General features: G+C 40.4%; 2 protein-coding genes across 6 annotated transcripts in view; both read right to left on the bottom strand.

Annotated features, from left to right (window-relative positions):
• Positions 1-26,311, bottom strand: part of DYNC1I1 (dynein cytoplasmic 1 intermediate chain 1) — a 274,473-nt gene that overhangs the window by 62,455 nt on the left and 185,707 nt on the right. For all 5 annotated transcript variants that reach the window (XM_023750671.1, XM_023750669.1, XM_023750673.1 and 2 more), the window contains one exon: positions 3,040-3,186. In XM_023750671.1, the coding sequence (XP_023606439.1) occupies positions 3,040-3,186 (147 nt within the window). The remainder of the gene's footprint in view (positions 1-3,039; positions 3,187-26,311) is intronic.
• LOC102442112 (40S ribosomal protein S26-like) lies at positions 22,402-22,792 on the bottom strand. Its single transcript, XM_006084992.3, has one exon. The coding sequence runs from the start codon at positions 22,770-22,772 to the stop codon at positions 22,425-22,427; it is 348 nt and encodes a 115-aa protein (XP_006085054.1). The 5' UTR covers positions 22,773-22,792; the 3' UTR covers positions 22,402-22,424.

The raw sequence follows: 26,311 nt of genomic DNA, 5'->3' as shown, positions 1-26,311 counted from the left end.
GTACAGTGCCCTCTGGGATTATACTGGTCAACTCAAAACAATATTTAGTTTGTTATTGTGCCTTCCTCCCTCAGTCTTGTCTTACTTAGATTAATCATCACCAATTCCTTCAATTGTTCCTTGAGTACCTGGTTTTCAATACCTTCCCCATCCTGGTCACAATCTTTTGAATATGCTATATTTTGTCTGAGTTCTTCTCAGTATTGGAGTTGTGAGAAAAAAAATCTACCTATACTCTGAGAGAATCTAGAAATCCAGGGCGTGCTGAATAGTCACTTCTCATGTGATAAAAAAATACGCCTGTATTAATGCATCTTAAGATTACATTTGCTGCTTTGGCGATCACATCATCTCTTTTACCCAGTTGATGGACCGTCAACTAAGTCCCTATGTCTTTTCCATACCATATTCCTACAGAAACTTTCCAATGAACCAGCTCTAGGGGATCTCGCATGGGAGATCTGAAACTGAGTGTTATCCCGATCAGGTCCCTTAATATCAAAGGGCCTAACTGGTGGGGGGACTGTGGACAATGCTTTTCCTCAAGTCTCTCCTGGGGTGTGTGGGACCTGAAGCAGTACGCAAATGCAAGCCCTGAGCCACACAGCCTACAAACCTCTGCACGAAAATCAAGTGGGAGAATGGGTGAAACGAATTCTGACCTAAAAAGAGCAGACTTAGCAAAACTAAAGAATGGTAGACAGAAAATGACAAGAATCATATGTAGAATATAAAACAGAAAGAAGCAAAGGAATGACCAGGACAAACAAACAAAAAATCTCAATAACACAGCCAACAGTATAGTGGTTACCAGAGAGGAAGGTGTGTGGGGGGAGGATGAAGAGGGTAAAGGGGATTAAATGTATGGTGTTGGAAGGAGACTAGACTTGGGATGATGAGCACACGATGTAATACACAGATGATGTATTATAATATTATGCACTTGAAATGCTTATGTAATCTTATGGACCAATGTCACCCCAAATTTTTAAATTAAAAAACCCTGAAGATGGGAAAGCAAGGTCCAAACAGTGTTATGGACCTAAAATCTACATAGGGTTTTTCAGCAAGAGTCTACTGGTTTATTTGTTGTTGTTGTTAACCATGGAGCATCAACACAAATCACCAAGACCCTAATGGACTGAGACTCCCATGAATGGGTATAGTAGGGAAAAAGGCAGCTGGAAGAATGTGTAGAGCCAAATGCCTAGAGAAGGAATATGTGTGGTAGCCCCTCCCTGGCTTTAATCAGTACTACTGGCCTCTGCTTTCATGAGTAATAAAACTCAGTTTAAAAGAAAAGAGAGAGATGTAAAGAAACCAGAACAGAAGCAGACACGTGGGCATGTCTACTCATACACAGACACAGACATACACAACTCTACTTAATGAAAAGAAAAAAGCATTGGTAGAACTAATTTTTCCTGTTTAGATGCCAGATTGTTTTTATTTATTTTAGGAATAAACTTACTGTGTGGCAGAAGGCTTTTGCTTTAATTAGGGTTTCCTGTTGTCTCAAATACATATGTGTGGTGGGTGTGAAAGGAAATTAGTTAGTAATCTGTGGTGGACCTCTTTTTCCTTAACCACTTTTGATCCTGGTACCAATCAGCCAGGCATTAGTGGAAGTTGAAAGACAGTCACAAAATTGTGCACTTTTTAAGCTATGGATTCAACAAAATACAGCAAAAGAGAAGAAGAAATTGTTGTTTTATTTTCTAACAGAAATAATGTCACTGTTTGGCAATAATTGTCTTTTCCTTGTGATGATCACATCCTAAGCTATTTGAAAAAGAAAGGTGAACTCTTTGGAAGAGCTGGATTTCGACTCTCCCCAAAAGCTGATTGCTAAATAATTTAACATTTGGCTTTGTAATTTTTTGAAATTTCAGAAGGTATGCTCGCAAAGACACCAGATAGACACATAGAGCCAAGTGTTTTCACGCTACTGGAGCAAACACCTGCACCAAGCCCATCTTCTCATGGGTCACAATTTTCTGTTATTAGTTTGGAGAAATGGGGTAGGCCTGAGCAATTTTCCAAGATCCCCAAGAACTAGTTTCACCTGCATGTGTCTTGGGCCCCAGTCAATAAGAATTAAGACTAACTTGGTATTTGTCATTTCCCATTGTCAATCTTACAAGAGTGGAAGAATTTTCCTCTTCATGGTCTAGCTAAAACAGCCAACAGTCCTTTTTTAAAGCTAGAGTGGTTTTGAGGCCAGCAGATGAAACAAGTGAGGCAACCACATTAAGGAAACTGAAACAATAGTAGAGCTGTTTCCTTGGGCATAATTTGGGCATTTCAGAGAAGGAACATCAGTTACCCTGAATGTCAAGGTAGCAAGGATTGATGGAGACATGCCTGTCTTCCCATTCCTCTTAACAATTGCTAAATACACCTGTCAGTCTCTTAAAGGAAATGACAGAGTAGTTGTCTTCCAAACACTATACTAAACCTCTTCTGCTAAATTATGGGTAATGGTTTTGAGATGTTAACTTTTAACCTTAGGGATTATTTTGTCACTGCAGACTTCACTGTTGAGACTTACATCATGCATTCCATAATTTAAAGCCACAGCACTCCCTCCAATCACAAGTGGAAAAGGCCTATTGGCAAAAGTCTCATGTGCCATCCAGACACATGAAATGCTTACTCTTCATGGTCTGTTTGAGAATGACTTTCTATCTTAACATGTAAATGTGAAGGGTTTGTTTAGGGAAACAATTTAACAGATGCCTTTCCTAAAGTTTCTCCCTCTGTCCATTTTTAGCTTGTATCCACCCTCACAGGTGACCTTTGGGACATCCAAAGAAATCCTTTGTATGTGCTAAAACTTGCAGATTATTGAGAGACTCTCTAAACCCAGTGCATCCTCTGCCTACTTGGCACTCGGCTTTATTTTAGTCAGTCAGGATCTAATCACTATAAATTAGATACTTGGAACTTGAAGTTACTGAAAATATTGTACTTTTGTCAGTTATCCCTTCTTTCAGGGCTTGGCTGGCCAACAGGGGATGTGACAGAAGCTTGACTTACTGTGTGTGCAGCAGCTGACAAGGGTGTCCGCTGCACTGGCGTCCTCCGATGACTGCGATTATCCCACAGGACTATCTGGCCCGAGTACGTCCCACCAACCACCAAGTTGGGATGGAACCGAGCAAAACAGACTGACATCACAGAGGACTGTGAAGAAAAGGGGAGAGAGGAGCACTGTGAAAGGCTTGGAGAAAGCTTGTTTCTTCCTGAAGAGAAAACAGTTCATTACATAAACCCAACACATTCTGGAAAACATAAAGCAATGATGAAGTGCAGAGTGAGTAGGACATTTTGTACACAGACTTTCCCTTGAGAGGGTGGCCAATGGTTACCCCCTGAAACTTGAAATCTGAAGTCCTGGCCAGGTCATCAAATAGGCATAAAACCTATCTGATGCACATCATTGCTTTGTGGTCTGGAAAGCTTGCTATATGGACATTTCCCATTGACCAATAAAACTGTATCAGAGCTAATATTAATTCTCCACTTTACAAAGCCATCCTCTGCTTTGAGGTCATGGCCACATCAAGTTATACTATGGACAGGGTTGGCAAGGCTTTGAAGGCTTTCAAGATGGGGTGCTTTTTCTGTTTTTGGCTTCGTGTAGACTTCTAGGAAGCGAACTGACCTCAGGCTGATCCAACCGGTTCCTCCTCAAATTCCCTCGCCTCCCATGAGCATTCTCCTGACCTTTATCCTGCCCACTTCAGACAATTCTTAATGTTATTCTTTGCCTATTTTAACAAACAGTCAGAAACGGATTTCAGTCCAACTCTGCCATGGCCTGTCATAGCGTCGTGAATGTGGTTTCTGAAATTCCACAAAAGACTACTGGGCACAACATTTTATAGGAAATTGCTTAGTGGAGACAGAGCCATGATATACTTAAAATCAGACAAGTTGGCTGGTCCACATCAGCTCAGAAGTCCATTTTGTTTCCTGTAGCGGTTTCCATGTTTGTGTTTATGTGCAGAAGTAATTGTTTTTAATAAATACATTTCATCCCTTCAATTAAATTCAATAAATGATCTTATGTGTAAGAAAGGCATTGTAATAGGCATGACAGGAATACAAAGGTAGTCACTGCCCTCTACGAACTTGTGCCCTGGTAAAGGAAAAAGGCAGGCAGGCAAAGTTGCTGCTAATCCATCCGTGCCAGTCCATGCCTTTGTATGAAACTGAAAAAGGTGACTCTGCACAGACACATTCATGCAGGTGGGTGGGTGCCATGGCAAGCGAAATAAGGTGAATTTTTGTCCTCACAACACCCTGCAAGTGTGCAGGACACAACTTGCAAACATAAGTAGCTGCCTTGAATGTGGTACATGCCATGACTAAATCATAGGAGCACATGTGTATGATGGGGGGAAGATTTGTTTTTTCTATAAAAAATAAAAAACGAGAGGGGAAAGGGGATGATGGGGAGAAATCACCTCTGGAGTGAAATAAATATGAAAAATAACGGTCAAAAAAAAAAAGAGGAACCCAGCTGGTATGGCTCAATGGTTGAATGTTGACCCAGGAACCAAGAGGTCGCCAGTTCAATTCCTGGTTGGGGTACATGCCCAGGTCATGGGCTCCGTCTCAGTAGGGGTGTGTAGGAGGCAGCCAATTGATGTTTCCATCTCTCTCCTTCTCTCTCTCAAATCAATAAAATATATTTTAAAAAACCCAAACAAACAAAAAAACAAGTGGAGAGGGGAAATAAAAAACAGAGATGGATAATGGGAAGGAAAGACTAGAGGCACCAAAACAGAGCCTAATGAACAGCCCACAGTCTGGTTTGGCTGGGAAAGAGGTTGCATGGAAGAGGCCAGTAGTAGGAAATGTGGCTGAAGAGGTCCCCTGGGCCAGACAAGACAGGACCTTGAGTGGCAGGCACTATTTGGGTTCTGTGGACAACAACAAGAAATCATAGCTTTCTGAGCAACAAAGAGGATCAAAGGTTATAACTGACAAGCCAGCAAAGTAAAGAAGTGATTGGGGGAAAAAAATTATGACCTCTTTCTGACTGGGAAGCTAAACACCCATTTCCAAAAAAATCAGATCTGCTACCAGCCTAAGGCTTTCTAGTCAAAAACAGTCTCAGACACTCTGAGGTAGATTAAAGAATGTGGACTATTTTTCAATGTCATGTTTTCCTAGTTTGAATGATTTTCAGTTCCAATTCCTTGAACATGTTTCAATGGAGAACATGCATGTGTGCTCCAATCTGGTTTTCATAAAGTTCAAGAATAACTCTCAATAATGATACTGAATTAAAGAAAAAGAAAATAATGCCGGTCAGCTTCTTGTTTTACACATCCCACAGAAATGATTCTTAGTTTTCAATTGATGAAATTCTTATGTTGCTTGAGCTATGTTGGAAATGTTTTCTTTAAAGCTTCAGAAAGACTTAAAATTATCCAGGTGGTACCAACAATTGAATTTACCAAAGCTCCAATCAATATGGACAAAGGAATGTCATTGAATTAGAAAAATCCAGAATTCGACCACTTGATTGCTTCTGCGTTTCAGTTAAATCCCAGCAAATACTGCTCCAAAACTTACACAGTTTGTTGAGAGACTAAACTAGAGAAAAATGAACAGTGTGGGTATTTCTACAAAACCGAAACACACAGTCAGCAATCAACTAGACTCCAACCCCACAAAGTGAGAACTCTACTTCCTACTTTTTCATTCATTTGTTTGTTTACTCTAAGTGCTAACCCAATCACTTCAAAAAATTGTAAATGTCACGAAAGCCCTCATCTCAAATTCAGAATTCTATCTACATTTGATAAAATGTCAAATTAATGCTGACAAAGAGTAACAACCCCTTGGGGCACTCGAGTTCTGCCACCAGAGGCTACTCTGTTTTACTGCAAACCAGCCTTTACAATATCTCCATGAGGATTGGAGTGGACATACTTATTTTATATTTGAAACATTAGAAATGGAGGAGTATCTATGTGATTCTTAAATGCCCACTTATTTTTAAAGCTGAATACATTAATTATACTACATAGTCTCTGTGTTATAGAATATATATAAAGGCTCAAACCAGATCTCCAGGGTATGCCACGTCTAACATGCTATCATTCATATGGAAACGTTAAGGAAGTATGATCTCAATTATCTAGATGTAACTTTAGAATTCGGTCATTTCTTGAGATGTTTTTAAGTGCCCTGATGTTTGATGTAATGGTGGCAAATGTTTGGATGATTGACTAAATTTTTTATTTTTCATCCAAATGCTTAGGTTCCTTTTGAACAGTCCCCCAACTCAGCGCTGATGGAGAAAGCTCCTCTTCTAATTTGGAAAGTATGCATCAACCTCCTAGGAGCAAAGTGTCTTGGAAAAAAACCCTGCAACCTCCGGCTGTTCATGCAGCTACTGATCTAGTTGTTGCTGGCAATTGTCATGGAATTTATAGACTGTCAGCACAAAGAGCAAAGGATGATATTGTCCTGTCAGTTACAGCCACGGCTAAAGAGTAAAAAGGCATTCCAGAAAAACTGATTGACACTAAAACATGTGATTTTTTGTTGTTCTCCTTTTAACAGTACACTTTCTGAGGCATATTCTATGAAAAGCATTAATAATATCATTTTTACACAATTTAATCACTTTCCTAGGCATTTAACATTCAGGTATTCAGTGTCATAATAAAGCATTATTAAATTACATGGTTAATACAATTTAGACAAACAAAATCAACTGGAAACGAGAAGTTTCCCTACCTTGTTATTCTTGGCTCTATAAAAATGTATATCTCTCTATACATATTTTTGTAGTTTTAACTTTTTACCTATTTTATTTTATTCTTTACAATGTTAGAGCCTTAGAATTATTTTGAGAAATAATATATGGCCTTTATGCATTCAAATCAAGTAGTTTACCCAAGTGGAAAAGTAATGATCAAGTTGACAAGAATTTTTAGATGATGCTGTCTAAGCAAAGCTCCCCTCACTCTACATGTGAACTCTGTTTTCAGACGGCCAGTGATTTCATTGATGTGGCCATGCTGACAGTCAACTCAAGGGCCCAGAAATGCAAGCTCATATGTTAAAGGCTTGATGTAAAACTGATGAGCCTGACCGACTATATTCAAACTAGTAACACACGAGGTATAGCTTCCAGGACGAGTATCACATCTTATAAGTACCGCGCGCTAACCGATTGCGCAACTGGAGCAGAATATCACATCTTGATGATTTGCATACTGTATAGTTCCCCTAAATTATGACAAGCAAGGCGTAGGCTATGCTTTCAGGATCAGGCCATCTCTGTTGACCATTTTCGGTGTCCTCTGCAGAGGCGGCGCCCCTTTCCCCATATTGCCCAGGTCCACTTGAACACGAGTTGACCCACTAAACTGGGTTCCACACCCTCATCATCCATTTTGAGACAAGGCAGTTTATTTTACCCCATTCACCGAGGGAATTCCACTGAGACGAGACGGGTGGAGACTTCACTTTCAATGTCTCCCTCCGCTCACTGCACACCACTGTACTCAATTGCAGTCAGCCCAACCCCTTCTTAAGTGGCTGTGGGGGCTGTTTTCTATTTTACAGAGCTAATCCAGACCAGCTTAGGGATGGTACTTCCCCTTAACCACAGACCCAGCTGCCTAGGACAAATCGCCGTTGGCCGTTGCTGGCTGGGCAGCCGGTCCCCTATGCTCACATTTGATCTGGTTTGTCCTTCTGTGTATGGCACTCAGCCCACTCTCCAGCCACCATGCCTGGGTGGGAGCAATTGGGGTCTTGCATTCAAAAGTATCTCCTATTTCAAGTACCATCTCTTTTGGGGAGATGTTGGTCCCCAGAGAGGGAATAGCCATATTGTTGCCATATGCTGTTTAATGGTGGCTGATATTTTATTTGCCTAAAAGCAAATGCCTGACTGTCACAGGGCTCTGAGGCAGACAGATCAGATGCTTCTGGCTACTAGTGAGCTAGTATGTATTTCTGCGAGTACCTAAGAAACTCACAGAGATATCTTTTTTTTTTTATTGCTTAAAGTATTACAAAGAGTATTACATATATCTCCTTTTTTTTTCTCCGCCCTTGACAATCCCCCAGCCTCCCCTACCCCCCAGTGTCTTATGTCCATTGGTTATGCTTATATGCATGCATACAAGTCCTTTGGTTGATCTCTTACCCCCCACCTTCCGCCCCCCAACCCTCCCCGGCCTTCCCGCTGTAGTTCGACAGTCTCACAGAGATATTTCTTTTGTTAATGGAAACACATGGAATTGGAGAACACTGCTGTTGAAAACCTCTCTTATAAAGGCAATCATGTAGCACCAGGCATCTGACTGCATGCAAGGTGTAAAGGTGCTAAAGCCAACCACAGGAGTCACAACTTGGGCACTTAACTTGAATGGAGATGAAGGAAAAGGGTTTTGTTTCCTTCTGAGCTCTCTTTTCCTTTGCCTAAGTTTCTATCCCAGGTGCACATGGCATTCTTCTAAACTCTAAGAAGAGTGACCATCTACTCTAAGTTATCACCCCATTAGAAATTAACTTGCATGCTACTTCTTGACAGAGTTTGTATTTAAAAAAAAAAGCAGCTCATGCTAAAATTTGATTTCCTAAAGATTAGAAACCAGTCGTTCTGAGACTTTCCTTAGAATCCCTTGCAATTTTTATGCCTTTCAATATTGAGACTATCCTGTGCCCAGACCTGTGTGCTGAAAATACAAAAGTTAGTGATCAAACCACACTGAGATGCCACTTCACATACATTAGGATGGCTTTAATTGTTAAATGTTTACATGGCAATTATCTATACCAATAATAGAGGAATATGCAAATTTGCCGGGACACTGTCACGTAATGACCAATCAGTATGGGGCGGGGCTGCTGTGGAGAGCTCTCAGCATACCTGCACCAGGGGTCCGAAGGGCACGGAGAGGAAGGGAGAGCAGATAGGTAGTTAGGGAGATCAGGCCAAGAGGGGAGAGCAGTTAGGGAGATCAGGCCAGCAAGGGAGAGCAGTTAGGGCCATCAGGCTGGCAGGGGAGCAGTTAGGGGCATCAGGCAGGCAGGCAGGTGAGCAGTTAGGAGCCAGTGGTTCCGGATTGTGAGAAGGATCCCGGATTGAAGAGGGTGCAGGTCGGGCTGAGGGACCCCCTCCTCCCGTGCACGAATTTCGTGCACTGGGCCTCTAGTACCTCAATAAAGCTGGGGGAAGAAAAAAAGGAAAATAACAAGTGTTGGTGAGGATGTGGAAAAATTGGAACACTCATACAATGCTGATAGGAATGTAAAATGAGACAGCCACTCTGGAAACAGTCTAGAACAGTGGTTCTCAACCTTTGCTGCACATTAGAAACACCTGGGAATCTTTTTTAAATCCTGATTTCTGGCTCATCCTCCAGAAATTCTATCCCCTTTGGTATGGGGTGCGGCCACCACATTAGTAACAAAGAAACAGAATTTCCGGAGGATGAGGCCCAGAAATCAGGCTTTTAAAAAGATTCCCAGGTGATTCTAATGTGCAGCCCAGGTTGAGAACCACTGGTCTAGAAGTTCTTGCAAAAGTTAAAACAGAAAGTTAACATATGACCTAGTAATTCCACTCCTAGGTATATATCCAAGATAACTGAAAACATATGACTAAAAACACGTACATGAATGTTCACAACAGCATTTATAGTAGCCCCAAAGTGGAAACAACCCAAATGTCCATCAACCGAGGAACAGATTAACAAGTAGGAGATCCATACAATGGACTATTATTCGTCAATAAAAAAAAATGCAGTGCTTGATGCATGCCATCACATGGATGAACCCCGAGAACACTTTGCTAAGTGAAGAAGTCACGAAACACCCGATAGTGTATAATTTTATTTATATGAAATGTCCAGAATAGGCAAATCCATACAGGCAGGAAGTAGATTAGTGGTAGCTCAGGGATGAGAGCCTGGAGAGAATAGGATATAGGATTTATTTTTAGGGTGGGGTATCGATAAAATGTTCTGGAATAGATAATGGTGATGGCTAACAACTTTGTGACTATACCAAAAACACTAAATTGTACACTTTAAAAGGCTGAATTTTTGGTATGTGAATTATATCTCAATTTTTGAAAAACTTAGTGTGTAGACATGATTTTGATCTCCTGGAGTTTATCAACCTTTTATTATCTTCAGGACAACTGTCTGGACTATTTTGATCACTCTTTCCTCAAATAATTATTCAATCCTCTTTACTTTCCCTGGAAAATCTTCAGTTTCTGCGCCACAGGAAGCACTGAGGTGGAAAGGTAGGGTTAACACACTCGGAGTCCCCAGAGCTGACTTCTTGCTCTGAAACCTACTAGCTTTTTGGGGCAGCAAATTTTCAATTTATTTATTTATTTAAATTTATTTTTCAATTGTAGTTGTTATACATGTTTTATTTTTTTCAGAAGTACAACATAGTGGTTAGACATTTATATACCTTATGAAGTAGTCATCCTGATAAATCTAGTACCCATCTGACACCATACATAGTAATTACAATATTATTGTCTATACTCCCTGTGCTGTGACTGTTTTTATAACTGGAAATTTGTACTTCTTAATCCCTTTCACTTTTTCACCCATTCTCCCAAATCCCTTTCTACTTGGCAACCATCAATTTGTTCTCTGTATTTGTGTGTTTCTATTTTGTTTATTCCTTTTATTTTGTTTTTTAAATTATACATATAAGTGGAATCATGGTATTTGTCTTTCTCTTTCTAACTTATTTTACTTGACATAATAACCTCTAGGTCAGTGATATTCAATTGCAGTGTGCCGCAATACATTTTAAAACATTTAATATCTGGTTATTTAGTCAGAGGTACTGACCTCTTTTCCCTCAGATTGTCAAATAAAACAATAACAGTCAACATAACACTAGCTGTCTGGTGTGAATGAATCAAAATTACACCTATTTTTTGGTCATATTGGCAAAAAATATGCAATTTTTGGTATGCTACAGAATTTAGTAATTAGTTTATGCATGTCATGAAATAAAAAAGGTTGATAATTGCTGCTCTGGGTCCATTCATGTTATTGCAAATGGTAAAATTTCATTATTTTTTATGGCTGAGTAATATTCCATTGTATATATATGTACCGCCTCTACTTTATCCATTCATCTATGCATGGACACTTAGGTTGCTTCCATATCTTGGTGATTGTGAATAATGCTGCAGTGTACATAGGGCTGCATAAATATTTTTGAATTAGGGTTTTGGATTTCTTCAGATCAATACCCAGAAGTGGGATTTCTGGGTCACATGGTAGTTCTAATTTTTTTAGGAACTCTATATTGTTTTCCATAGTGGTTGTACCAATTTGCAATCCCACCAATGCTGTGAGGTGTCTACGCCTGAATTTTCAATTCATAATAAGAGCATGATAGTTCTCACCTAGCCTACAAACAGAGCATTTTCTTTGCCTCTTTTCCCTGGGATTATTGGAAGATTTGAATTGAGAAATGCAGTTTAAAGACTGATAAACAATATGCCCCATATAGAGTTAAAAATGACTAGTTTGTGATTTGAAGAAACATCTCTAGAGAAAACGAAGGTCAGGTTCAGAGGACACCTCATTTTGATCAACAGATCTTTTCTAAACAATTCCATTAGTAATGCGTGGTCTTGCCTTGATGATCTGGGTTGAGAAACTTTTAGAAGGGTTACTACACATGCTTAATTCCTTGGAGTCCTTGTTTTGAGCAGCCCTCCCCTCCTATCTGGGACATTGATTCTCTGGGCTTCCCAGATCCTTATGTCTCCGTATACAGGTCCTGTGTTGATGGGAATTCCAAGTCCTGACTTTTACTGACTTTGGAAAACGAGTTAGAGAAGGAAGAGAAAATAGTGTACAGTTAGCACCAAAGATAATTCTGCAGTGAAAGCCAAGATTAGATAAAGGCCACATTATTATTCATATGTATACTGATACTTCAAGTACTGACAATTTATGGGAATTTAGGCTCTAAATCACAGTTGGTAGTCCCTTCAGTACCAGTACTTTTGAATACAATAAAATTCTAGGACAATCGGATAATTTGCACACTACTTCCAGGGAATTTTCTGAAAAATGTTAAAGTATATTTCACATCTTGAATCAAAGCTGGAATCTATTTATTCGTGATGTGACTTTACATCTGATTATTACTAATTCATCATTTACAGGTGCATGGACCCCTCAAGCTATTTCCTAAATTAGTGTTACTTTAAATTTGCCTGTACCTTAGCATCATCTGAGGAGATTTAAAAGATTCCCTAATGATCAAGCCATAGCACATACCAATTAATCAGAATTTCTGAGGGTAGGACCCAGGCATCAATATTTTAAAAAATTCCATAGGAAATTCCCATATGCAGTCAAGTGAAAAGTAGTGTTTTAAATCAATGGTTCTCAAACTTATCTGACTATAAGAAGACTTAGTTGATTAAAGACACAGATTCCTCCTCAAAATATTAAACATAGAACCACCATACAACCCAGCAATTCCATTTCTGGGTATTTACCAAAGAAAACAAAAGCATTAATTTGAAAAGATAGACACACCCCTAGGTTCATTATAGTATTATTTATAATAGTCAAGATATGAAAGCAACCTAGATTTACATCAATAGATGAATGGATAAAGAAGATGTTATATATATATATATATATATATATATATATATATATATATATATATCTCACATACACACACACACACACGCACACACACACACACACACAATGGGATATCACTTGGCAATAGTAAGGAATGAAATCTTGCCACTTGTGACAATATGGATGGACCTAGAGGGTAATAAGTGAAATAAGTCAAACGTAAGAAAACAAATAACATATGATTTTATTTATATGTGGAATCTAAAAGAAAGGAAGAAACAAACAAACTCATACATACAGGGAACAAACTGATAGTTTTCTGAAGGGAAAGGGGTAGGGAAATGGGTGCAAAATGGTGAAGGAGAGCAAGAGGTAAAAACTTCCAGTTATATAATAAATAAGCCACAGGGATGTAGTGTACAGACAGGGAATACAGTTAATAACTTTGCCCCGTGACAGATGGCTGTTAGTCTTTTTGTGGTAATCACATCATAAGACATATAAATGTCAAATCATTATATTGTTCACCTGAAACTAGTATAATATTGTAGGCTGCCAACTACACTTTAATAAAAAACAAACAACAAAACAAAACAACAACAACAACACAGATTCCCAAGTCCCAGCCTGGGTCTACTTAACCAACATTTTGAAGAGACCTGTTGGTCTGTGTGTTTAACAAGCACCTGGTGCTTTGTAGCACTGAGAAATTTGGAGCACCGGTACTAAAACAATGAATCTGGGTATAGCCCAAGGTCACTGTGGGATGAATTTCCTCTTCCATCAATGTAGGCCAAGCATGTCAAACTTGCGGCCTATGGGCTGCATGAGGCCCACAACGAATATTTTTGTGGCCCAGCCAATATAACAGTGTGAGCAATTATTTACATTTATGAAAGGCAATGTCTCCTGTGAGATCCAGAATTACTGACCTTCACCTTGGGTCAGTTTTGAAAGTAATCACTGAGAACAAGATTTCCCCCGAAGTAGGAAAGATAGTAGCAGAGAAGAGATGCCAAGTGTCAGGAAGAAAACATTAATTTTATCACTGCTCCTGTGTGTGTGTGTGTGTGTGTGTGTGTGTGTATTTTTTTTTCAAAATAAACCTACATTTCTATGAAAATTGAAGCTTTTGTTTTTTTGTGGCCCACATAAACTTAAACCTTGTTTATTTGGCCCATGTTAGCCTTTGAGTTTGACATGCTTGATGTTGGCCATGCCTGAGATGTTTCCTTCATGGGGTCACACGCCATTTCACAATCTGACCAATGGAGACACACACATGATACAGTAAGTGTTTCCTGTTAAAATGCCACTGCTTTGTTTCCTTCCATTTTATTTACTAGTGTTTACATCTCTTACTTCCCTCCCCTCCTAAATGAGTAGGCTCTTCAAACATGATCATTAAGGAAAGGATAGTGAAGGTTTAGGTCCCCACTTCCCTTTAGGATCACCTTCTAGACTGACACTGAACACCTGAGAGTTTTCTCATTGTTAGGAGAGCTAATGATCATTATCACTGTCACACCGGGTCACATGCTTATTCGCTTGTGTGCCAAAAGTTTTGAATACTTACTAACTGCCAAACATATCATATGCATCTCTCTATATCAGTTTCATTAGGTGGGTAATTTTGCCTCCATTTTTTCAGATTACAAAACTCAGGCTCAGACAAATAAAGCCACTGGCTTAAGAGCAAATCAATAGTAAGTGGTGAAGCCCAGATCTGAACTACAGCCTGGCTGACTTAGGAGCCAATATACTGTGAAATCTTGCATCAGTTGAATGTAAGTACATTTTCTCATTGAGATACACAATCCCTGCTCCTGTGCACCACACTTGAGACTTCATACCGTGGGACTGGTAATCACAGACAGAGCCTCATACATCCCCACACAGCAGAATGGACTTTGAGCTGTAGAAATTGATCACCTGACTCAGCTCCTAGCCTACTAGTTGCAACAGGTGATGACAAAGCTAATTAGTACCAACCGTAGTGATATTTACCATAAGGTGGGTACTTCCTGCTGAGAACTGGTTAAGACCAATTAATTCTTTCATGGGATCTACTGAACAGCTAGCAGCTGGAAACCAATTGGGTCACCACAGACAAGCTCTGTGTATATTGTCACTACTTTAGGAGAAAATGCTTTGTTTTCATCTTATCACTACACAGTCAAACCAAAAATGCCATTTCAGTACAACAAGTTCTTCTTAAATGATTGTTTGTCCCCCTCCCCCCCAATAATTATGTGAATTGTTATTAATTATTGTGAAAACGGAAGACTTCCTCTGCTCCAACTACTTAGAGACAGACACAGGATCTTGGGAACAGTCTTCTGAACTCAAGAAATATGAAATAATACACATGCATTTTTAAAATAAGAGGTTCATATGAGATAGACATCTTGGACAGAGTGGTCACATTTTGGAAGTTAGAGAAAAGGATGGTCTGTGTTTAGGAAAAAGTTCAAAAAACAACCGTCAGTGAAAACTTTTAAGTGCATTTCATCATTACCTGTACCTAAAGAGTCTCTTAAGATGCAAGACACATACTAAACTTCCAGGTGAAATGAGCCTTTGTAAACACAAACATTTCCTTGGTACATTCCAGCTAAAAACTACCCAGCAGCAAGGCGAAGAATCTGGGTAACAAGTTCTTTCGGATGCAAAGCCATTCCTAGAAAGTAACTGCTTCAACCATCAACTACATGACCTGTTGGAAACCTTGCTGGTGCCAGGTGTTAGGGTAGAGGTGACCCATCACAGTTACACTGCAGAACAAAAAGGAAATTTCAGCTTTCTTATTCGCAAAAAGAAAGTTTGTTTCCCTTACAAACTTTGTTTGTAAAGGATCAGTGGCTCTCCCTCTGATTTCAATCCTGACAGCTAGTCAGAGTTCTGTAGAGAATCAGAACAAGCATTACTCATTTTTAATAAACATTTTATAATAGTTTCAAATTTGCAGAAAAGCCTACACCTCACAGCTTGTTCTCCCTATAGTTAGCATCTTCCTTCTTGTTACATTAATATAGGTCATTTGTCACAACCACTGAACCATTTGGGTTTGACTTTTTTTTTTTTAATTTTTGATTAGGTCTAGACAAAGATCTTCTTAGATCTTATAAAACATCAGGACCAAAAAAACATCCAAGATTTGAGGTCAGTTGATGAAAAGGGGGTATAACATGCACACACACATATTTAATTTTTATTAATTTGTTTATTCCAAATTAATAAAAATTATGGATAAAGCAAGGTAGGGATATGCCATCATACCTGACAATAGTGGTCACTGAAACACGCCCAGGTCAAAGAAGCGTTTTCAGTACAGATTTCTAATCCTTTACCAACCCTTCAGTCAGTCTCTCTCTCTTTCTTTGTCTCTTTCTCTCTCTCTCTCAGGCAATATGAAACCCAGGTTGCTATGTGTAGGCTGGAATAGGGATGAGGTACAATCTGAGAGCAAACTTTCACTTCATAAAAAGAATAGGAAGAGATGAATATATGGATTGCTTTACATGTTAAAAAAACACCAGCTTTCTACAAATCAAATGTCTAAATCCTGCTTAATTAAAAAATAGGAAGTTGATATTTGGGTATGGCATGGGTTGGCATCCAACCCTTTGATTGATGTCGTATGAATTAGACAGAAGAGATTATTTGAGAGAAGAAAAAGCCTTTTACTCTGACAGGAAAGAGTGTAGGCAGAATTAACTCTAGTGTTTGTTAAAACATGAAGGATTAGTAGAAAAAAGAGAGGGAAAAATTGTGAATGTCTTTAGTTTAGTATCTTCAAAAATGCTTGGGGTTTCTGAGAATGGCTCACCCAAACCACATGAAAGTGATGTTAAGGGATTCAGCCACACGACTTCGCTAAATCAAGAGCCGGGACTGCTCCACTTTCACCATCAAACCATCTTACTTGAAGTGGAGCCACAAATTAAATTTATTTTTTATTGAAAAAGCACTAAATCCTTGCAAAGGGGGCAAACACAGCATTCTGAAATATGGGTCCTCCCCCTACTCTCTGCCTCCTCCCCCGACCCCTCCCTTGATAAAGTTAAACCATGTAAAAAGAGAGCCAGCTTCTTTGTCTATGAATTCTTCCTTGGCTATGTAAAAAAGGTAGTAATGGCTTTTACCTATAGAATCCAAAAAAATTCATTTATCAGGTGTTCTTTTTTTTACAAGCACAATAATAAGCAGGCTAATCAGATTCAGAACTATTGTTTTCGAAAGACTGTCTAAACACAATTGTACGATAGAGAGATCTGTGTCTTGCTTTATGGGCAATTTCTTTCTTTAATTTGTAGGGATTCATGATTTATGCTTGAGGAGGTCAAAAAAGGAAGAACATTCAGTCTCCACATGTCACTTAACAACCTCCTGCTGATAAAATAAATCTACATTTGGAGGATCCACCCATAGAGTCATGGAATCTCCCACATTAGCTCATTACCAAGCCCCTTAGGTCAGAAATTATAGAGGGACAATTAAAAAAACCCAAAAGCCTAAAGTGTTTCACTATGCATAGGCTCTTCACTTTTTTGTTTTTAAGTTACTGTGGTGGTTTTGCCAGCTGTGACAGTGCATGGAATTAGTCTAAATTTAGGAGGAAAATAAAAGAATTCAGCCAGAATAGATCCCTCCTCACATTAAAACTATATGGTGAGTACAGACCCAGAGATGCAAACGGGAAGTGAGGTCCTATAGCCAAGGAGGCAATGTGGTTCAAAGGCAGAAGTGTCTTTGTCTCTTTTTATCTGCCTGGAATTACTTAGATATGCATATGCCTAAGGCACCGAGATGAACCAGATGACCTCTTAGGACTGTGTCTAGCTTGGTGGTTCTATTGATAAACTGCTACTTTGAAGTACTGAAAAGGACCAGAAAAAACTGGGTTTAAGTGCTTGCTGAAAGATCAATGTTAGAGACAAGAGTAAACTGATTTTTGTGATTGTCATCCAATACCAAGTCTCACCCATCCCCCAATTTCCACACCCAACCTTTTCCCTATGAAGATTCTTTGATGTTTAACGAGAGACCCAAAGACTGAGAGTGACTAGAGTATGGAAAGGGATAAAAATATGTCATGGTGGTTCATTTCTAAGCTGAGATAAATCCCCTCTTAACAGGACATTTATGTAGAGTTGGAGACCAACAGATAAATAGATGTCAAATGCCCCAGTGTTCAACCTGTCCTGGTTTTTAAAAGAAGAACAAAACAATAAACAACTCAGAGACAAACAAAAATGCATGAATACAAATTCCTTTGGAGTCAAATGATTAAATTTAGGGCACCTCAGGGATTTTTCTCTGACCTTTTTGCCCTCCAGGGAAACCCCACCTAAAAGACTTACAATGCACATTTAAAAGTCCATTTACATGGAGTTTGAAGTTCCTAGTTCTGGAAAGGCCATCTGTCAATAGAATCCTGTCCGAGTCCTTCATTGAATATGGGTGGCAGTGCTCATCAGGTAGAAGAAATGTGATCACATATGTTAGAATACACCCAATACACGTGTCAGTCAATTATCATATGGAGTGGGATATTTTGCGTTATGCAGATCAAAATAAAAATACACAAGGACAGCCCTAGCCAGTTTTCTCAGTGGTTAGAGTATCGGCCTGTGAACTGAAGGGTCTTGGGTTGGATTCCGGTCAAGGGCACGTACCTCAGTTGCAGGCTCCTCCCCAGCCTGGGCCCTAGTCAGGGCTTGTGCAGGAGGCAACCAATCGATGTGTTTCTCTCACATTGATGTTTCTCTGTCTTTTCCTCTCTTTCACTCTAAAAAAATCAATGGGAAAATATCCTTGGGTGAGGATAAAAAAAATAAAAATAAATCAATGGAAAAAATATCTCCAGGTGAGGATTAACAAAAATAAAAATTTTTAAAAAATGCACAAGGACAATATTTTTCTTTTTCTTAAAAAATATATTTTATGCAAAGAATAGGAGCAATTTTCATGGTAGTCTGAGTTTTGTTTATAGATATGTGATGATTATGTTATCTCTGAAATTGGTGGCTGCTGAGATTCAGAAAATGCCCTGTGTGCTTCTCTAAGAGTTGAAAAAGGAGAGGTGTCCAATGTTCCTTGGGACCAAGGAATAATATGAAACCAGATAATGAAGAGTTAAGAAAAACTCAGCCTGCTAATGAACTCCATCCTGCCTTGGTGAGACCACCCTCCTTTTAAGTAAGAGGTAATTTAATATGCATCTAACTCGGTTGTGTTTGGGCTTCATCCAACCTAAGAGTATCAGTGTGATAAATTATAACGAATTGTCTGCAATACTTCACAGAGTGACTATAACAGACCTGAAAAACAAGATCCCTGAGCCTGATTTTCCAGCTCTCTTCGAATACTTTTCGCCTTATTCAGACCCCTCCAAAACTTGAAAATGTTTCTTACAGCTCTCCCACACGGAAAGCTATGCACTCTGAGCCCCATTTGATTAGATCCACAGTTGTTGGCTGTCTCTATTAAATCAAGCCCCACACTTGAAAATGACACCAACAGTGAGACCAGCCAAATAATATAAGGAGAGAACTAGCATGGCTCCTTCAGTTTCCAAAGGGTTTCTTTACAGGTTAATTTCCTTTTGTAATCCACACTGGGTGTGCTGGGAAGTAGGTTAGTGACATGGACTTGATTCCTATTTCAGATTCTAAAAAAGCACCTGGATCCAGGCACCCGATGTCTGTGGCGAAAATGGGCAGAGGCTGAAAAGGGATCAAGAAACTCAAGTTCAAGGAGGGCCTGTCACTACTGCTGTGAAACTTCGTTCCTGTCACTTAACTTCTTTAAGGGCACAGTTTCTTCATTTAGGTTAAAAGCCACTGCCCTAGAGAAAAGGCCACCTCCTTTTCTTTTAATGGCTTTCCATTGTTCCAGCTCTTCAAGATGCAAAAGCAGGACTGTTATCCTAAAGACATCCTTCATAAATAAAAGCGATTGGATTGGTATTAAGCTGTTTCCTTTCCTGGTCAGAGGACAGCTGTCCTTAGAGTAACACATAAAATTTGTGTCGAAGAAGAGGCGGAATGGGAATTTTTTTTTTCATATTTACATGTTACAGATGTTGTTCCATAAAGATCCATGAGCTGGTATTTAGAACGGATTCTCTGGGTGAAAATCATGCTAATTATATCAGCTTAATTTCCTCACAGGCCAAATAAGATGGGCACTTTGAACTTGTGAGCCTCCTAAGAGCAGGAGACCACACGCTTCTCTTTTCTCTGTGCTGTGTTCTGTGCCTAAGATGGTTCCCGAGAATGAGTAGTTTGTACTCATTTCCTGTAGGGGCTGTAACACGTTACCACCCACCGAGCGGCTTCAAACAATACAGATTTATTATCCTACAGTTCTGGAGCCAATGGCAGGGCTGCATTCTCTTCTGGAGGCTCGAGGGGAGAATCAATTTCCCTGCCTTCTTTCCAGCTTCGTGAGGCCGGCCTCGTTCATTGGCTCATGGCTGGTCACCTTCTACCTTCCAAGCAGCAATGGCCCGTAGAGTCTTGTTCACATCACATCACTTTGATTCTGCTTCCATCATCCCATTTCCTTCTGAGTCTGACTCTCCTGCCAGCCTCTCACGTATAAGGACTCTTGTGACCCCAGTGGGTCCACCCAGTTGATCCAGGATCTTTAACTGAATCCCAGGATCCTTAACTGAATCCCAAGGTCCTTAACTAAATCCCATCTGCAAAGTCCTTTTTGCCATGTGAAGTAACATATTCCCAGGTTCCTGGGATTAGGAGCTGGACATCTTTGGGTGGCCATTATTCTGCCTACCACAGCATTCAATACATATTTGATCAACCTGTAAATATTTTGAGAAAATGGTAAACTAAACACTTCGAATTATTTGTTCGTTTAGCTAATTCCCACAGCCCATCACTAGCCAAAGTCAGGATCACATGCACACTGTGCACTGCTGATCCCTCCCAGACATAGGGCCTTCATACTCATTTAACCTCATGGTCACTGGACCCTGTTTTGGCTTAAAAAATGCACTCTGGTCCTATTTTGCCTGGTGGACAGACTATAACCTGCTGGTGGACAGACTATAACCTGCTGTGACATATTTTCCTAACAAAGTTAAGTGACTTGCTTACTGTCATATGGAGACAAAGTTATAGCCATAATAGAGATTTAAAACTCCTGTCCACTTCTTTTGTATCTTGGCTCACATTAAACTCCTTTCTCCAATTACCATTAAATCACATCAACCAACAAAAAAGAGGAGCTGGTCATTTCAGGCAGGAGTAGAGGCACAGAGCATTTTGAAATCCTATCAGAGAAAACCTAAGTTCTGCCATTACTAACAACCTCTGAGTCTTATATCCTCTCCTTCCAAAATAAACCCCACAAATCTAAGTCACAATCACCTCTCCCACCAGAGGTGCTACCAACCATCATGTCAATCAAGGTCTATACATCTTATGTCAAAACTTTTAAATTTGTCCTAATAAGTTATCTCCAACTGCCACCCAACCTTTCTCCCACCAATGTAGTTTCAGGATAATTTTGGCAGGCAACCAATAGGAACTTTAGTGATGGACAATTCCATATTTTCCTTTGGAAGTTTGGAAAGGAGTTTTTAGGGGTAAAACAGACAGGTTTAGGCAATTTTAGAAATTAAGGGGTCCATGGAAAAAGCACAGGGGCTACAGAGCTGCAAAGGGCACATTTCCATAGACTAAGGGAGCTGGTAACCGCAGAAGGGATACATTTATAAAATAAAGGGAAGGAAGCCCCACATCCAGAGGGGAAGAAGAAAGCCCAGAGGGAATAGGGAAACAATAAGGGAGAAAGAGGGAACCTCACGTACTTCATGTGAGGTTTGAGCTTTGGAGTTGCTATAGTGTCCAATCTAAGGGGGATAGTGACCAATAAAGGGGATATCAAGGCACAAAGATCTGCAGCCTTTATAAACTAGAGAAAAGGGACTTAGTAGGATTCTTTCCCCCTCTCCACGTGAGAGTCTGTACTTGTTTCTCAATAAATTTCCACCTTTTGCTATACCACCTTTCGTCTGTGGTTTCATTCTTCGACTCCACAAGACAAAGAACCCAGGAATCATCCTGCCCAGGGTAACACCACAATTTTCCCATATCAGTTTTCCAATTGTTTTGAAACTACTGACATGTTAACCTGTTAGTCTGTGTGACTTGGGTAAACCAGTTAAAACAATCACAGGAACCTCATCTTATCTTTAACTTAATTATAGTATTCAGAAAGGGATGACAACCTACTATATTTGTCCAATGCCAGTTCTATCAATGTATCATCTATAACTGGTATCAAAGAGTAATTTGGAATAATTGAAAATTAATTGAACACTGTATGTTGAGAGAAAGAGATAAGTATTGAAAATCAGATTGACATGCAACAACACTTCAGAATTTTATACCCCCGGCATTCTTCTCTTTTAAATCTGGCAAGGATACGATATTATATCAGTTACAAAGTCCACAGATTTACTTATTGATTATCTTAAGTACAAACAGAATATCTCTCTGGGGCCTAGAGGAAAAAAACTGTGCAAGACTCAGAAGGTGTAAATTCTCCTGAGCAATTTTCTCTGCAATTCTCGTAGGCCATTAAATATTTAGCACTTACTGTTTGTATATATAAACCTAAGGTGGGTTTAACAAACCATATAGCTCTCACTGAAGAATGAGGATTTCTTTTCTTTTTCTTTCTTTTTTTTTTTTTTGAAATACAATTTCCATTTATTTTTCCCCAAGAGAACTTTTCGTCACTCTTTAAAGACTCAGCTCCTTACATGGGCTTTGGTGGAGGTCGTGGGGCAGCACTCGCAGGTCTAAATCGGGGTGGGGGTGTTTGGTCCTTCCGAGCTTCATGAGAACGATTCCTGACTACCTTGCTGTGAATGGCACAGCTCACACAGTAATGCAGTTTCACATACAGCTTGGGAAGCACATAGGCGTCAAGGACACTCGCTTCAGAGATGTCCCGAACGGCTGCGGCCTCCACTATGCTTCGAATGACAAACTTCTTAATGGCCTTGTCCTTGGGCACGCACCGGGCGCAATTGGTGCAACGAATAGGCTGCACATGGCCTCGGCCTTTTTTGGCACGACCATTATTCCTTCTTTTCTTGGTCATCTTGGAAACGAGGACCCGAGAGAGCAAGAATGAGAATTTCTGTGGGAAAGTCTAGTTCAAAGGTAAATAAATTTCTATATATTTTTCCTAATTTAATTCTGTATTCTTGAACATAAGCCTTAAAATGTAAAGAAATTGGGCAAATATATATACTAGAGGCCCGGTGCACAAAAATTTGTGCACTCGGGGGGGTCCCTCAGCCCAGCCTGTGCTCTCTCGCAGTCTGGGAACCCTCGGGGGGTGACCACCTGCTGGCTTAGGCCTGCTCCCCAGGGGATTGGGCCTAAGATGGCAGTCAGACATCCCTCTGGCAGCCCGGCAGCCCTCGGGGGATGTCCAGTTGCTAGCGGAGAGCAGACCTAAGCTGCAGTCGGACATCTTTAGCGCTGCTGAGGAGGCAGGAGAGGCTCCCACCACCACCGCTGTACTGGCAGCCATCAGCCTGGCTTGTGGCTGAGCAGAGCTCCCCCATGTGGGAGTGCACTGACCACCAGAGGGCAGCTCCTGCATTGAGCGTCTGCCCCCTGGTGGTCAGTGTGTGTCATAGTGACCAGTCATTCCCAGTCTTTCTGCTGTTAGGGTCAGTTTACATATTACTCTTTTACTATATAGGATAGAGGCCTGGTGCACGGGAGGGGGCCGGCTGGTTTGCCCTGAAGAGTGTCCCGGATCAGGGTGGGGGTCCCCACTGGGGTGCCTGGCCAGCCTAGGTGAGGGGCTGATGGCTGTTTGGAGCTGGTCACACCCCCTTCAGGGTGGGGGTCCCCACTGGGGTGCCTGGCCAGCCTGGATGAGGGGCTGATGGCTGTTTTCAGGCTGGCCACACCCCCTTTAGGGTGGGGGTCCCCATTGGGGTGCCTGGCCAGTCTAGGTGAGGGACTGAGGGCCATTTTCAGGCTGGCCGGCAACTGAAGCTCCCAGCCTCTCCTTTTTTTCTTTTTTTTTTTTAAATTCTGGGATTTATTTAGCTTCTATAATTGAAACTTTGTTGCCATCACTGAAGCTGAGAGCCAGGCTCCTGCTCGCTCTAGCTCTGAGGCCACGGCCTGCTGAAAGCAGGTATCTGGGGTTTGTTTAGCTTCTATAATTGAAACTTTGTTGTTTTCGGAGCTCAGAGCCGGGCCACGGCAGACAGGGAACCTTGGCTTCCTCCATCACTGGAGCAAGCAAGCCTCCTGCTCACTTCAGCTGCGTGGCTGCTGGCTGCCATCTTGGTTGGGTTAATTTGCATATCTCGCTGATTAGCCTATGGGAGGCGTAGCGAAGGTACGGTCAATTACCATGTTTGCCTATTATTAGATAGGATATATATATAGAGAGAGAGAAAGAGAGAGAGTTGATAATATTTAATATCAAGAAGCAGGACAAATAAAGTTGACTTCCAAATAACTACTTCTGGAGTCAGAAAACGTCATAACTTGATGGCAATAATGTCTCTCATATGGCAAATAGAAGGTATTGTGGAAAGTAGTGTGTCTATATTTGCCAGTCAAAGGCAAAGTTGAAGAAATTGATTGAAAGGCATAAAAAAAAATTTTTTTTAAATTAAACTACTTTTTCCCAAGGCAATCAGACCAGGAAGGCAATAAGAGTTTCATTTTCCTGTATACCTGTTTTTCACCCCACTCCCTTCCAAATGCAGACAAGGGCTCTAGCTAGCTACAAGTGGTCACACATCTGGAAGACTATTTTAAAACACATTCAAAATGTTTTGACTACATGATGCCAAGCATCTGGCAATACAAACTTCTCTTAGGTATTTTTCTTCTATAGAATTCAGTCTTGTGTAGACAGCCACTGTGCCAGATTTTGAACTACACGTTTTATTTGTGGAATGACGGAAATACATATGCAAAGGTAAGGTTTTCCTTATGATTTTGATTTAGGCAGATTTAAATGATGTTAACAGAGTTGCCATTGATTCTTGCATTATTTGAACTCTCCCTCTGCCCTCAAAAGCCCTTCAGTGGCCTCTACTGGTCATTCCCACCCCAGGAACATTCTCTCCCAGATGAGCAGCACTCGCTTGTCTAAATACTAACTGACTTTATTGGTTTCATTCCACAGCAAAGATGAGGAAAAGCGAGGCTTCTAGTTTTCCCTGTCTAATAGGAACCAGCCTTAGGAATACCTGTGGTTCACCAACCATCCCTAAACCATTTGCAGGATCTTGAGGTAGGAGGTAGGTATTCTTCATGTGAGGTCGCCTCCCTCTAAATGCAGACTAGCTCAGCCTTTCAAAGGCCTTTTCCACAAACTAAGCTAACTATCCCTACCTATCTCCACTCCATTTTCAACTTTTATACTAAGTCCTAAGCCTGATGACACCACAGTGGGTAAACTATGCACGAATTATCTGAGTTTTGTAGCTTGCAACCTACCGCAGATCACACATTCTTGCTTTTGAGTTTGGAGAGGAGGAATAAATTCATCTTCATCATGTACACACCATCTTGAGGCCTTGCCACCTAGCACGGTGCTAGACACAACAAATATCTGCTGAACTGCTCTGGATAAAATGCAGTCTGCTCCAGATCACCACATTTCAAGCATGCAATAAAATTAAACAGTAGCCAGGTTTGAGTCTAAGCAGTGTTCACAATTTGGACAGTCTTGAATAGCTGACTAGTGAGACAGGTCTGCCAGAACCCTGCTTGCATTAGGGTGCTACTGAGAAAATACAAAGACTATACGTATCATAAACTTTGGAGACAGTGGCACACCAGCTTGCATTACTTAGGCTTCCTCGGGACAAAGAATATATACTTAGGGGAGAGAATCATTCTGTCTCCTTCTTCATGAACAGTTCTACCAGTCGCTGGGCTGGTCAGGGTGCTGGGGCACTATCAGCAACGATGGCACTGCAGCCGTGGAGGCCAGCGCATGGTTGTGAAAGTCACTCTGGAGAAAGTCACTCTGGAGGTGAGTGACGGCCAGTCCTGGGGTGCCGGGTGGGAAAGGCAATGGGGCTTGGGTGCTGGAGTCCAACAAGCTGCCGTCCTCGGAACCCCTTGCAGCCTTCTTTGGCAGCTCCCAGGAAAAAAGTGGGGGGAATTTGAAGAGCTCAGAAATCCTAAATTGCAGATGAGGTGACAACTACAGAAATATGGTTTATATTGTTAACAAGATCTCATTTAACTAGTCATGTGTGATCTAGGAAAACCTGGATTTGATAAATGGATTTCATACAAAGATAAAAATAGGAAAAACAAATTTGACGACATCAAGCAACATATTTTGCTATTTTAGAACATATATAATAGCATAAAATATTGCTATTTCACTTTTAAATATATTTTAAATCAAGTATTTGAAGCAGTTTCACGATTCTCTAAGTTAAAAACCTACCTAAGAAAGATGTAGAAAGCATCCTAAAGGGTTAATAGTTCTAAGGTAGAGAATGTCCTTTAACTCAGAATTCCTGAAGAAAATCAGCTTTCTCTGTAGGTTTTACAAATAACAGCAATTGGTGGCTAATCTTTCTAACCTTTAGTCAGTTTTGTGTTGATGAAAAAACAGAATCAGGGATTATCACTTCT

The sequence above is a fragment of the Myotis lucifugus genome, unplaced genomic scaffold (genome assembly GCF_000147115.1).
Source record: "Myotis lucifugus unplaced genomic scaffold, Myoluc2.0 scaffold_15, whole genome shotgun sequence".
In the NCBI taxonomy this organism is placed as follows: domain Eukaryota; kingdom Metazoa; phylum Chordata; class Mammalia; order Chiroptera; family Vespertilionidae; genus Myotis; species Myotis lucifugus.
This window is presented reverse-complemented; position numbering and strand designations above follow the sequence as displayed.